We start from the raw sequence: 14,980 nt of genomic DNA on the forward strand, positions 1-14,980 counted from the left end.
AAAAATTGAATTTCAAATTGTACAGAATCTTTTTCATGAAAAAAATGACTGAGACTATGCAGTAAAAAATAACCCAGCTTGCACCATCAAAAAGGCTTATAGATTGCATAGTCTAGCTAAATAGCGCAGTTAAAAACTTTTTTTTTTAATAAACCAAAGGAGGAAAGTGAAAATTTTCATATTGATGTTGATAAAAAAGGAAATTAGAGGTGTGCAAAAAGAAATCCCCTTGCTTACTCTGTATCAGGACCATATAGACTAATAAAATAGTTAAAACTGTCACATTCACCCTAAAGCTCCAAAATCATTAGAGAGAAATTGCCCTTAAGGTTTGCTTGTAATTTTGTTTCCTACTTTTATTTTCTGTTTTCACTTTAATTACATAACAAAATCGCGTCATGGTCCAAGGATTGCAACAAAGTTTGCGTACTTCACTGTCAAAATGTACGCATCAATATGAAATATGAATTATGGTAAACGTTTATTTTCCATCAATAATTCAAGGGATATTTAAACTCCTCAGTACAGTAAACAAAAATCAGCTTAGAATACTGAAACTAACTGAGGGTTCTCTCGGGAAAGTAATGTAGTGCGGTGATATGATATGCATGTATTCACTGACACTCAAACATGCAAATCGAAACCAAATAAACCGTACAAACATAGTTTCCTCCGTATGAATTATGGTGTACGTATTGTCTGAACAAAACAACAACACAATCACAGCTAAGCACTGAGCAATGCAAAAAACGTTAATTGGGTAGGAGGTAGTAAGTAGTCAACCGTCAGTATCAGGCAGTGCCAAATCATTCTTTAAATGATGGTTGCTAGCCAAATATTTTCAAGTGTTGCCTTTAAAATAACATCCCTCTAGTCTAGAAACAAATGTAAAAGTGATTAAAGATACTAGCCCATGCTACAACTAAACTAGCCTAGCTAATTAACCAGACAAAATAATACTTACCAACGATGAGAGAATTACCACAAAATGATGAACAGCTAACCTGATACAGTTAAGGAATAAACAGCGAGAATAAATACCCACTTATATGTTCTCTGATGCATCCTTCCACTCTTGACCTCACTCCCTCATGCTTTTGATGATCTTTAAGTCATGCCCTTGGCATTTTGAACTTTGATCAAGCATCTGAATTTTCATCCTCCGCATATTTTCTCTTCAATAAACCGGATTTCACCTTGCCAGTACCATTAACATCACTCTTTCCACCACTTTTAAGAGGTTTTCCTCTGGAAATGGCAGTCTTCAAGGTTTCTTGCTTGGATTTCCCACTTCTTTGAGTTTCTTGCTTAGACTTGGCAGCGGATTTTGGCTTGCTAGTATCATCATCCTTTGAATCGCTAATCTTGGAAGTATCAGGGTTTTTGGATTTATTACTCATTTTCTTAGCAGCTGCAACAGGTTTACTGCTACCACTTTTAGGAGTGCTGTCCTTAGATTTTCTACTAACTCGGTCCTCAGATTTGCTAATAGTCTTGGAATCTTTGGATTTGTTGCCATCTTTGGACTTTTGGCTAGACTTCATGGAACCCTTTGATCTACTGGGTGTTGCTGCTCCACCGCTACAAATTGAAGTAAAAATTAGACATAAAAAAGGTGAAAATGGAATAGATTATTTGATATTCGCGAACCTTTTGGAGGAATCATCCACCTTTCCTTGCTTGGTTGATTCGCCAACACTAGTTTTCCCTTTCTTCTTCGGTGGCCTGAATAGGATCAGAGAACAATGCAATGTGAACCACACTGTGTATGCCACAGCATCAAAGAGAATACAAAAATAGACAGCAATAAACAACACAAGTCCATTTGAATCCTTCAAAAAGAGGGAAAACATTAAACAATCTACTGACACATTCTTAATTAATAAAAACAAACCAGTGCAGCACATAGCCTAATTGCTTCACGAGGTATACAAATAACCAGGTCAAACAATTTAGCACTTTTCAATCTATATATATTAGTGAACAGATGAGTATATATCTGCCAAAAAAGTTTGGTGAAATAAAAGGATACAGACATTTTTTTTATTTTTTAAATATATCTCTTTTAGCACTCAACACTATTTATAAAATGCAACTAAAAATTCACAACCGTTACATGCTCTGGAACTCCAAAGGCTTCAATAATTAAAGGCCACAACAAACTTGGATCATCAAATATACAACATAACAACAATGACTGGGGGGGACAAGTTCCGAATTATGCCATGGGACAAATCCTATCAAAAGCTCTAAACTAAAGGCTCAGGCAAATCATCATTCACAAAAATACATATTTGCAAAAGGAGTATGCTCGGTTTTTCAAGTTATATATACCATGGTAGCATTATTTGAAACAATATATCAATCAAATCAGTAATAAGCACAAACAGCACCAAATAAACAAAAGAACACACAGATGCACAGAATTTCTGCAAAACGCAACATCACAATATATGTACACCTCATAAAAAACATGCTTAAAAAGTTATAGAATAATACAAACAAAAGATGTATCTACAGAGAATGACATTAACAATATGCAGAACATACATATCAGTGGAAGCATCGAGACTTTCACGATCACTTTGTCCTTCCTGTCCAGAGAAATAATTGGCATTAATTTATGTGCCAGAGAAAATTTGGTGTGCAAAGAAAAGTCGTAGACCAACCTCATCTGCATCTGAGTCAGCTTCAATGAACTTCCATTTTTCCTTCACGAGATTTAATGTTTCTTCATCACCATCATCGTACAAGACCTAAAATAGAGAACATATGTCAGAAGATAAAATAGGGTGCATTTGGTTTAGTCTCGAAAAATTAATTTTATGAAATTGCTCCTTTTTTTCACGTGTTACTCTTTCTAGCACATGAAAAAAACACTAAAATTACTTTCTTTTTCATTGTTTACGTTTTACTTTTAATTTCCAGAAAAACTACCTCTATCCCTATATATATGACTCTTTTCAGAAATCTGTTATTCCCTTTCCGCAAGACCCTTTTCAAATTGTTTCTTGCACTAATTATTTTTTTTCAATACGATCTTAATTATATTATTTTCGTAGTCAATAAATAAATACAATAAAGTGATAAAATAAACTCATTTTTCTCTTCTGCAAAGTGCAGAAAATTATCAGCACATATGAATTAATTAGGTGAAAAGTAGTAAAAGATACTAAAATGGGCACAGCAACACAAAAGAACAAAAAGAATACGAAGTTTAATCTCAATAATGGAAAGGGGGGGAGGATAGATAGATGACTTAATAAACTGTCAAATCACCTTGTGCTTCTTTTTGCCAGAATAAAAAGAATGGATAACACCTTTGTAAAACCTGAAACAAATGAGGTGTCAGTCAAAATTTATAGTAAATATTTCTATTATATAAAGATGATCAGGCAAACTGATGGAATGTGCATGATATACCCTAGTTTTATTCAAACACATATTCCCTCGGTATCTCACATCAAATCATAAACCCCCCAATTTCATTCTTACAAGACAGTTTGACATACAAACAGATCAAGTAGATTACACACACATAAGCCAGTAAAGAAAATCTAGAACACAAACCATTGAGAGCACAATAACTTCAACAGAATGGTTTACAAAAACATGCATGTAATAAATGTTACTGTAATACAAATAATTCAAACCTCATGAACACAAAGAAACATTAGTCCAGATTAAGATGTGTAAAAACAAGTGTTCCATATTAGACAACCATAAATTAAAAAAAAAAAACTAGAGATTACAATTTGAAAGTAAATGCCAAATATCACGAAGCATTTCCTGGTCCCTTATGAACAAAAACTTCCAGTGACAGCAAGTAAAAATGGGAGTCATTTTAAGTACTTACTCACGATCCTCAGGCCACCAAACTTTGACCCTTGAACCAACAAGGTTTTCACCATATTCCTTCACATCCGACTCCTGGTACAGGAAAAAGATAATTAGCAATCAACCCAAGAATACAATGAAACTTCTTGAATTAGCAAGACCAAGCTACATAAAGGATTTTTCCAAACCAAAGGTTCCCTTAGAAATATATCATGGAAGTTTCAGTATCATAATTTAAAAATTCAGAGGGTAAATGACGTACATTTTCTTTTCCTGAAGTGCGTTTCCTTTTCACATTTGCCCTGGGAGTCTCCTCTGAACTTTCATCTTTAGTTGATTTTGTACCAGACCTCGGAGAAGAAACCACTTCCTAAATAATTAAAATTGATTTATTTAATGCTTTACATTAAAAAAAACAGAATAAATCATGCAGCAATAATGGTAGTATACAGAAGTAAACACAGTATAATGCTTGAAAAATACCCTGTCCACTTCCATAGCAGTTGATTTTGCAAGGTCTGTTTCAGAGTTAGCTTTCACCCTCCCTCCCTTTTTCTTGTCCCCAATCTGCTTTGAAGAGGATCCACCACTACCCTTTTTGTTTTCATCTAATTTCTTCGCTGAGTGCTTTTTAGCATCTGCGTCATTTGCTGCCGCACTTCCCTTTTTAACTGAATCTACAACACTAGTTTTTTTCACAGAGTTCTGACCGGGTGCCTTTTTCATTGACCGCCTAGCAGGTCTGGCTTCTGAATCACTAGCTCCTCCAGACACCTTGGAAACATCCTCTCCAGCCACAGATTTTATAGGGCCGTCTTTCTTTTTTGTTCGTCCATGTTTCTTTAATCGATTCTCATCATGGAGGCTCTCACTTGGTGGAGAAGCAACTTCAGATTCATTGTTGCATGCCTTTGGTGATGAAGTCTTAGCATCAATTTCTTTGTTGTTCTGTGAAGGTCCTGCTGCTTCAACAAAATGGTCCTCATGAGGAGAACTGGGTACTTTCTTGCTGTTGCTTTCATAGTTGAGCATTTTCTCAGTTTCCTTATCATTAGGAGCAACTTGACCCTTGGAAAGTTTAGCAGATTTAGTTGAAGAGCTTGATTTCTTCCGTCGTCTCTTGGTAGATTGTTCTGGCTTATTTTTACTATTGTCAACTTTTTCAGGGTCTAAATCATTACACGCTTCATGACCAGATATATTCAAACCTTCAGAGTGATTAGAGCAGTCAGCATCCTCTTGCTTTTTAATGGACTTGGAATCAGCTAAAGTATCTTCTTCAACACCATTGCTCATGACCGACTTTGGAGATATATTTACATCAGGATTTTCTTGTTGAGAGGGTGTAACTTCCCTTGGATCCTTCTCGTCTACCTGGTAAAACCACAATCAGTATGTTCCAGAGTTCAATTCTGGACAACAAAACTCTAGAGCCACAAGATATGTAAAAAACAAAAGCATTAAAGTGGGGCCATACATGTGCTGAATCCTCACGTGGCTGTTTTGCCAAATCAACCTTATCTTCCTGAAGGAATCAATATGACAAAAGTAAAGTTTCAAGATTCTCTTATCATGAAATGTTTCAAATATTAAGAATTGACAAATGACCAACAGAAAACTTACCACGTGCTCACTAGTAACACATGTATCATTTTTCTCCAGGGTATCAGATGTGTCTTGGCATATTGAAGAAAGTACCAAACTATAATCACCCATAGGTATACCCAAGGATTTCACTGCTTGAACCAAATAGGGTTTAAGCTTGGTTGCACAACTTTCAAGGACCCTCTCACCCAATTTTTTGGCAATTGGAAAAGCTTCCTAGATCACAATGATTATCAACGTCAAACCAATGATAAAATTAGAACAAAAGCGGTTCAATTTCAAAATCACAATCAACTTAAAGGAATGAAAGTGAAACTGCCAAACTACAACCTCGTCATCTTTTTTAACTGTGGCCAGAAGTGTAGACAGAAGGTCTAAGGATATATCTTCACTTTCCTCTAGAACAAGGGTCATAATTGTTTCCATGGATGAAAAAACATTTTCTGGATGATGTTCCCTGAAATTTATAAATAGACATGATTAGAACTACGTTCCCCTTCCCCCACATTAAGAGTTTCCAACTGTCTAAAAAATATGCATTAGTACACATGAACAACTATGTTGCACAGCCACAAGTATGAGCACTGGGTTTAATAATTTTTAAGAAAATCAGGATAAATATTTCATGTTAAGCACAAGATAATTATATTTATACATGGATTAATTTTATTAATTTGATTTTTCTGGATTTCTATAAATTTTCTTCATATAGCTGATATTTAGTTTGATTTCTTGATTTCTGTAGTTTAATAATTTGATTTCTTCACATACATGGCTTATTTTTCATATTTTTGTTGGTTTTTAATCTCATGCAAACCTCATTAAAAAAGCATAATTGTAGCCAAATTTAAAGAATATTTTTCATTATCCAAAGAAAACATGTAGCGAAGGAGACTGAAAATAAAGCCAGTCAAGTTCTAATAGAGTCATAATATATTGTATCAGACTGTCAGTATCCACCAGAGGTAAAATATGTATACATAGTCAAATTTATAAGTATTTTTCTAAAACTATATCGAAGGAAGTCATCAGTAATCACACTACTATGTGTTTACAAGATAATAAGCAGGAAAAAAATAAACACATTAAGATAGTTAACACAGACTAAGTAGTAACAGATCAGAATAATAGAACCGTGCTTGAAGTAGAAATACAGACGTCAAAGTAATTGAAGCCATGATGAAGCGCAACTTAAAGTAGAATCACAGAAGACAATTAGTACCTTATTGCTTTAAAGAAATGCTGAAACATCTCCAAAATCAGGGCATCACATTCAAGATCCAGCATTACGACACATGATCTGACTTTTGCAACAGTTTCAAGAATTGAGGTCCTCTTTGCATATGATCGACTTAACTTATCATGTAGATTTTCAAATGAAGATACTATTACTTGAAAGACCTCCTGTAAGAAAATGTCATTGGTGAAATTCAGTTGGATTGGATCACAGATTTACAATTTTTTTGTAAAAAGTATAATAAAAAGTCCATTCATATACTGTAGCAGAACAAATTATGCACACCTTCATTTGATCATCATCATAAGGAGCTTCAGGTGCAGTGATTCTTGTTATTTCACTGATGCAAGAGGCAACTGCAACTTTGACATCATCATCTGAGTGCCTCAAAAGTTTGTCTGCAATCAATGCTTTCAATGATGGAGAGAGTGCAATTTGCATAGAGTTTGAAGGTGACTGTTCAACCCTTGATAAGAAACTCTCTACTTGCTGCACGGCAAGGGGAAACAATATGTAAAAATCACAAAAATGTGTGTAGTACTTTGGCCACCCATCTAGTTAGGACGGTGTTTTAGACATATAATCAGAAGAATTGTTAACCATCACCTCACTTCAAAGTTCAAAATTATATACTTTTTTTTCAGATATAAAATCACGGGCAGTTGAATTGAGATAGAAAATTATGTATGGAGAGGTTAAATTTTGAATTGTGAATAATTTATATCATGATTCATAAGATTCATAAATATTAAAAAATGTATTGAATATAAGACATATAAACATGCAAATATACTATTAATAACGACCATAGTAAAAAAGCAGTGGTTGTATGTATATCTGCACAACTTCAGCAACATAACCTCCAAAAAAACATTGATGCAGCTGCTTAAAATTCCTATAACAATGGTTATATGCTACAAAACAGATTTTGCATTATAGCCATTCAAAAAATAAGTGTTGTTGCTACTGCATAGTTACTGCAGACAATGGTTGTTGCTAGTATTGCTACACATACTGAACGGCCTCAAAAACAAAACAAAATATATCCAAATCATTCAGATTTCGTCCTCTTCCTCTCCAAGATCTACATCACTCAAGTCATCTTCATCTTCTATTAAAAGTTTTTCCCTTCATCTGTGTCTTCAACTTCTTCCCCATCTCCTACTATGGATTTCCCATTTTTATTGGTCTCAGCATTTAAGCTTCTAGGACCTATATGAGTAAAAGAAAAACAAATAAACTCTAGTTCTAGTTTGAACATTGAAGTTCCAATTTCTAAAAATAATAAGTATAAACAATTACCTCTCTTCCTATTTTTGCTTGGAGCTCCCTCTTCAACGTCAAAATACTCATGCACATTCATCCATGAGGAATCGATACGGACGCAAGGATTTTCTTTTTCAGTGATTCCTTCGTCATCTGATTCAATATCTCACAAACATATGGGATCATAAGCTTCCCCCCATTCTCTTTGCTACACTTTTGCCTCAAGTTAAAGATTGTACTTCACGTAAACCAGAGCATTTAATCTTTGATGTTCCAATCTATTCGTTATCTTAGTATGCACTCGGTCCAAAATGCTCCAACTTTTTACACACCTTGTTGCACTACATATGAAGCTCAAAATTTTCATGGCCACCTTTTGTAATTATAATGTAATTAAAAATTTATAAATCATATAAAAATGGTAATGAGTAATTTAATTATCAAGTTGTTTGATATTTCTAGTATCTATCGCCACATCCATTCCAAAAAAGCCCCTTATCCCTTGAACTTTTCAAGTTGTTGATTACTTGCAACTCTTGTTCTTGAACCAAGTTGATTAATTTCAAGTTGTTTCACACAAACCCCAACACCTCACTATGCACGATAAAAATAAGTTGATCTGAACAAGGAAGATAGTGGTACTTACTTAGTAGGAAAAATTTATATGTAATTAGCTTACCTAGGATTGAGACAATAGGTTGCTGCATGGAGAAGCCTACATAGTTGTAAATTCCACCCAAGTGTCAATAATTTTCCATATTTTTTTACACCTTGTTTCTTTCTTTTGGAAATTTTCGGCAATTTGCTCCATAGCTTAATTCATTGCTTCATAAATGGATCGCATGGCTCGCTTTGCATCAACATTTACAAACCTCAAAAACTTGTACAAGTGGAATCACACATTTTAGGCAGTATTTGATTGATCTTCAAAATCTACCATCACTCAACACTAGATTCATCACTTGCTTAGCCTCAATTTTAGTAGCATGTGGACTAGTTGTCCATTCTTCCGAAGCAAACATAGATCTAATAGCATTTTTTTGTTTCTATTTAATGTCAAAGAAGTCGCAACATGTGTGATAGCTAGTCTTGCCAATTCCCGTCTATTAGAGTGCTTTCTATACAAAATAAGAACCCATGTGTGCCTAAAAATATTAGTGATTACCTTTGCATTGCGATGGTGTTGTACAGAAGCTCTCCAATGTCCTCAGGAACTAGATAAAGACAATAATGAGATGCACAAAAGGGATCAAAATAACTTGGTTCTATTTTCCATTAACATTCTCCCAATTGCAACTAGGTTAGAAGCCTCATCTGTAAATACTTGGACAACATGCTTCACTCCAATTTCACCCACTATGTTGTCCAACAACTCATACATTTTTTCCATCTTTTATCACATCACTAGTCTAAATAAATTAAAAAAAAAAAATGTCCCACTTGGACTATTAACAATAACATTAGTGAGTGATCTTTCCTTTCCCATCCGTCCAACCATCACACATCAATGTGCATCCCATTTCTTCCTAACACCACTATATTTTTCTAAATATTTTTGGACATTATCAACAGTTGTTTTTCAAATAGGAAACCCTTACCTCATGACAAGAAGGAGGCTTAAAATCATTACAATGCTCTCCAATGGCATTTAACATTTGGATAAAATGAGGATTCCTTACAAGATTAAATGGCAATGCATTACCATAAATGATGTTGCAAACTTCTTGGATTAGATATTCTCTTGTTTATAAAAATGCATTGGTTGTCATTTGTTGGAGAGCATTCTCTCCTTTTGCTACTTCTTTTGTAACTTCTGCACAATCAAGGTTGTTCTCCTCTTTCTTTCTTTCTTTACTTTTCAGCAACTTCACAAATGTTTCATTCACTTCATCTAGAATACTAGGACAAGGAATAACATCTTTGTTTGTTCTAGTAAGATGATGCTTCCACCTTGCTATGCCACCCCAACAAGCATAAGAACAAAATGTAAATTTTACTTGTAGTCTATTAGGAAGAAGAGCTTCACAATAGTTCTAAGTAATATCAGGCTCCCTTTTTATTTATCCATTTCTATAATGCAAGAGTCCAACAAAAAACTCACTAAGGAGTAGCACATATAAAAAAAGGGGAGGGACCAGCAGCAACACATGTTGAGGAGTAGAAAGAAACACTTAAAAGGCCACCAAGTAGACATAAGGAAAAGATAGAGATAAGTGGGTCACAGGTGTAGGTGGAGAAGAGAGATTATGGGTAAGAGTCTAGAAGGGAGGAAAAGGCAAAATAATAAGTGGCCATGGATGGAGGGAAAAGAACAACCATTTTGCCTCTCTTACCACTCAGATTCTCACAAAAAATAAAAGCAAAATTAGGGCTTTTACAAACCAGGTCGTTTTACCCAACTTGTTTCTGAGTGCAACCTGAACACAATTTCTCCCATGATTCAAAGCACAATTCAAACCAGAATCGCAATTCATGCGATTCCAAAAGAGATTTGAATGACACAAAACAGATCCCAGAGCAAAAAACGAGTGTTGCTGCTATCATATCATGGGTGTAGAGAATCGTATCATAAGATACGACTCGTGTATCATATGACTCTTACTACCATGATTAAAACTATAAAATCAACCTTTGTAATAGTTGCCTGAGTTCAGAGGCATTACTTAATTATTTTAATCAGAACAATTCTCTACTCTCATCCACAAAGGTAAAAAGTGCCTAGGTGACAGGAACATAAAGAATGCTGGTCTTTCACACCACTTAATTATGAACACGACTGTAATTTATAATATAAGCTAAATGACCCAACAAAACAGCCACACAAAACAACACCCACAGAGCAGAGAAGGCAACCAAAGTAAAAAAAATGCAACAAAAATCTCAAATCCAACACCTGACTACCATAGATTTATGTAAGATCAGATACGATAAACAATGTTTAGTATTTAGCGTAAAAATTATATACAAAAAGACAAATTCGATAAGAGAAACACAACCAGTTAAGTAAATATAAATTTCAAATTTCCAGAAATGATATATTTGGCGACTAAAATAACCAAAAAAAAAAAAAACTAGTGACAGGATTGTTGATAATTTAATGAGTGAACACACCCTGTTGTACCATATCAATATTAATCCACATTTGTGATATAGTTTTCTTCCTTTATAATGTATCTTTTAAAAAATTGCATTCAGAAAATCATGCAGTGTGGAGCCCAATATATGAAAAATATGCCACAATAATAGTTTACTTTTTATTATACATCAATTTAATAGATACTATTAATGCACTATTAAATTGCCAAAGCAATAAAATTTATTTAGCCTAGTGAATGAGCATGATTGTATCAAATATTTTCCATGATAAAATAATTAAAATGTTATTGCAAAACATAGTTAACTTACAACGGAACAGGAACAATTAAAGAGATAATTAGTTATTTTTTTAATATTTTTATATTTCTCTATTGGATAGAAGTTTTTCTCTAGTTTTACAATTTTATATTGCTCTTTATGGTTTGTCTAAGGTAAACTATAGGCTAAATGGTGATATTTAATAATAAATGGTTCAGATTATATAAATGGTGATATTTCTTAAAATTAAACTTCACTGTGGCCAATGATTTCAGGATCATCAACATTTGTTCCAAGAAGCAGGAAAAGCACCTTATCCCTCACAAGAGAGGAAGTTCAAAGACTCAAATTATTTTCTTTCTAGTAAGATGTGATGATAAAGGGTTTGTAAGGATTGCAAGGTGATTCCAAGAGGGAGCCTTATTACACAACATAAAGATTAGAACCATGATGTTTTTTCTTGAAAAGCAGAAACAGAAAACACGACAAGTTACCAATCTAAATAGGTGCCAACTTAAGGGAAAGAGTTATTTAACTTTTAAGCAAAAGATACTGGAGGAAGATAATTAGGAAACACTTGGTAGTGCTATCGTCAAGTGGGATGAAATGTCTAAGAAGATAAAAAACAGTGTATGCAGAACCACCTACAAGCTTTTTGAAGAGTTATACAAGAGATTTGGATTATGTAAGATGTATCAAGTAAAGTTTGGCCAAGTCACGATACATAGAAGAGACGAAGGAATTAATTTTGTAAGGTTTTCAATAATGGAGAAGGATGAATTCCTAGCACAGAAAAACTAGAAACACAAGAAAATGAACAGAAACTATAGAATTTGTATTCGAAAAGTAATGGAAACCCATGAAAAGAATAGATAATGACAAAGTTGTCAGATCAAATGATATACTTTTTGAAGTTTGGAATTGTGTGGGAAAACAAGGTATCATTTTCTCACAGCCTTTAACAAGATTTTGATATCTAGGAAAATGTCATATGAGTGGAGGAAGAGCACTTTGGCCCTGTATTCAAGAATAAAGGAGATGTTCATAATTGTGCTAATTATAGAGGTATAAAACATACAAGTAACACTGTGGTTAAGGGTGACTGACCACAGAATAAGAGGCAAAGTGAGGTTTGTAAAGAATCGGTTCAGTTATTTCCTAGGAAGGTCTACAATAGAAGCAATTTATCTTTTACAGAGCTTGAGGGAAAATGTACCAAAATACAAAGAAAAAGGCTTATGGTTTTTGTTGAGTTTGGAAATTTGTATGACTAAGCACCAAGAAAAGTGTTGTGGAGAAATTTGAAAATGAAAGGTGTTAGAATTGCTTATATTGTTATACAGGCCATGCATGTGGGTAAAGATGTGAGACTAAAGATTTTCTTAGAATAAGGGAATAGTATTACATTAGGGCTTACTTATTTAATCTTACCATGGATGAGCTAGCAAGGGACATACAAAAGCCTGTTTCTTTTTGCATGCTTTTTGCGAATGATAAAGTTTTGGTTGAGAAATCCAGGAAGCAACTAATCTAAACTTAAACTTTGGGACAGACTTTGGAAATAAAGGACTTTCGCTTACGTTGGAATACAATAGTGTATAGGCATTGTAATTTTAGCAAGATATGAATAATCTCTTGTAGAAGTAAATTGCGAGAAGATGTCACACCATATGTTTCTTAGTTTAAATATACGGGATCAATATTACAAAATGATGGGGAGATTAACAGGGACGTCACACCTAGGACATTAGGATACACAGGTTATTTCTGACTAAAAAAATCACCTACCAACTCAAGTACAAATTGTCATACATACTACTGTATCCTGACAATCCTCTATGGTCATGATGTTGGACTTCACAGAAAGAAGAGAAAAACGTCAGAGTGGCATAAATGAGAATGTTATGATGGATATGAGGTCACACAAGAAAAGAAAAAAGACAAAATGATTATATATGAGAGGGATTAGTATGGCAACAATTAAGGAAAAGGTGACAAAAAACAGACTATGGTGTATTAGACGTGTATAAAGAAGGCTCTGCGAGATACCAATGAGAAAAGTATATTTATGGATTTTAGTCTGGTGAAGATCAGGGAAGGGAGGCCAGGAAGGAAACTGGAAAAAATAGCCACAGTGGATCTTGTTGAAAATAATATCTTTGAAACGTTGATCTTAGCAGTTGTTGTTGCAACACATTATCCTTCCTTGCAAATCTTCTGACGCTATTAAATTCACGCAGAACCACTGGTCGCTAGTAGCCCAAGCTAGCTCCACGTGAATCTCCAAGCCCATCATTGATATATTTCATGTCCTTGTGACAAACATCCCAAATTATAGCAACAAGCCAAAAATATCAAGATATTCAACATCAAATTAACAAAAAGGTGGAGGGTGAGCCTTCGTGGATCTGGGGTAGAGGAAGCAAATTGCAGGGTGCTCCAATAATGTCTGGGGGGAGGAGAACCATTGCTATGGTGAAGCGAGTGCAGCCCCTGCACCACAACCACTAGCACCAAGTCAATGTTCCCTCAGACCTATCGTCACTGTTGGCACCACTCCAAACCCTCCCTCCCAATCTCATCACAACCAATAATCAACAAGCAATAATTCCATCCATTGACAAAAAATGAACAAGGCCTATTTCAAGACCTAATTCAATTTCTTCAGCACCATCTATTTCATACATCCATGACCAAACAATCAAGAAGATTGGTGTTGATTATAATCAATTACAGCCTATTAATACTATTACCAATCATCACTTACCAATTAGAACTCCATAACTTTAAGATATATTTATACTATAGTATATTAGGATATATTTATTAAATCGTAACATAAACGCTGTAACAATTATCCCATTACAGCCAAGTCAGTTTAGGTATAAGAATAAAAATTTGACATCAAACATTCCATGCACTCGTCCTTCTATCAAAATCTCACAAAAACGCCAAAGTCAAACAATCTCAGCGGCCAGATTACGGGAATGAAAAATGTTAACGACATGCATCAAATAATTAAAAACAAAAGAATCTAGAACATCACGAGCAAAGTATTATGATAACTTTTGAAGGGAGAAAGCGTTCTTACATCTAGAAGTGAGAGAAGCTCCTCCACGGATGACGGCGGATCTGCGAGTTTGTTCCCGGCTTCGAGAAGTTGCTCTTCCAATTCTTTATCTGTCGTCGTCGTCGCCATTGGTTGTTTCGTTTGTGCGTCTCTGCCTCTTGATCTTCTACAGACTCAGGTTGCTTCACTTCATTTCGTCTATGAAACCGTTCAAATCCAACCCGATTTGAGACTTGATGTGGATTGAACAAGGAAATTAGGGTTTTTTTCAATTATTTTTCTTTCCTTTCCCTCTTTTCCTTGCCAAAAATGAGAAACAGAATAGAGAGAGAGTGCCAGATAATTAAAAAAAACTAAAGAGAGGGAGTAAAGTTCGTTTAAAAAAAAAATTGAAGAGGAAAAATTCTCATGAATTATATGTATGTCTACAAAGACCTAGCATTTACTATTTTTCCATCCACACGGAATAATCATTCAACCCAAACAGAACGCAAAATAATAATATATTAATAAATTTACATTTAAATTTATTTTATAAGCACTAATATGTAATCGTAATTGAAAATATTAATTGTAATAAAATTAATAATATTATTTTATTTTATTTTTCA

At 34.3% G+C, this 14,980-nt stretch overlaps 1 protein-coding gene across 1 annotated transcript; it reads right to left on the reverse strand.

The window, feature by feature from the left end:
• Positions 1–789: 789 nt before the first annotated feature.
• LOC137820150 (sister chromatid cohesion protein PDS5 homolog C-like) lies at positions 790–14,852 on the reverse strand. The gene is made up of 14 exons (XM_068624006.1): positions 14,391–14,852; positions 6,965–7,168; positions 6,665–6,846; positions 5,773–5,899; positions 5,461–5,658; positions 5,315–5,362; positions 4,321–5,211; positions 4,100–4,207; positions 3,857–3,930; positions 3,280–3,331; positions 2,670–2,756; positions 2,551–2,594; positions 1,651–1,725; positions 790–1,581 (listed from the first exon to the last, which is right to left on the reverse strand). The coding sequence occupies exons 1-14, from the start codon at positions 14,496–14,498 to the stop codon at positions 1,140–1,142; spliced, it is 2,640 nt and encodes an 879-aa protein (XP_068480107.1). The 5' UTR covers positions 14,499–14,852; the 3' UTR covers positions 790–1,139.
• Positions 14,853–14,980: the final 128 nt, after the last annotated feature.

Source organism: Phaseolus vulgaris, chromosome 9, assembly GCF_000499845.2.
Source record: "Phaseolus vulgaris cultivar G19833 chromosome 9, P. vulgaris v2.0, whole genome shotgun sequence".
Taxonomy (NCBI): domain Eukaryota; kingdom Viridiplantae; phylum Streptophyta; class Magnoliopsida; order Fabales; family Fabaceae; genus Phaseolus; species Phaseolus vulgaris.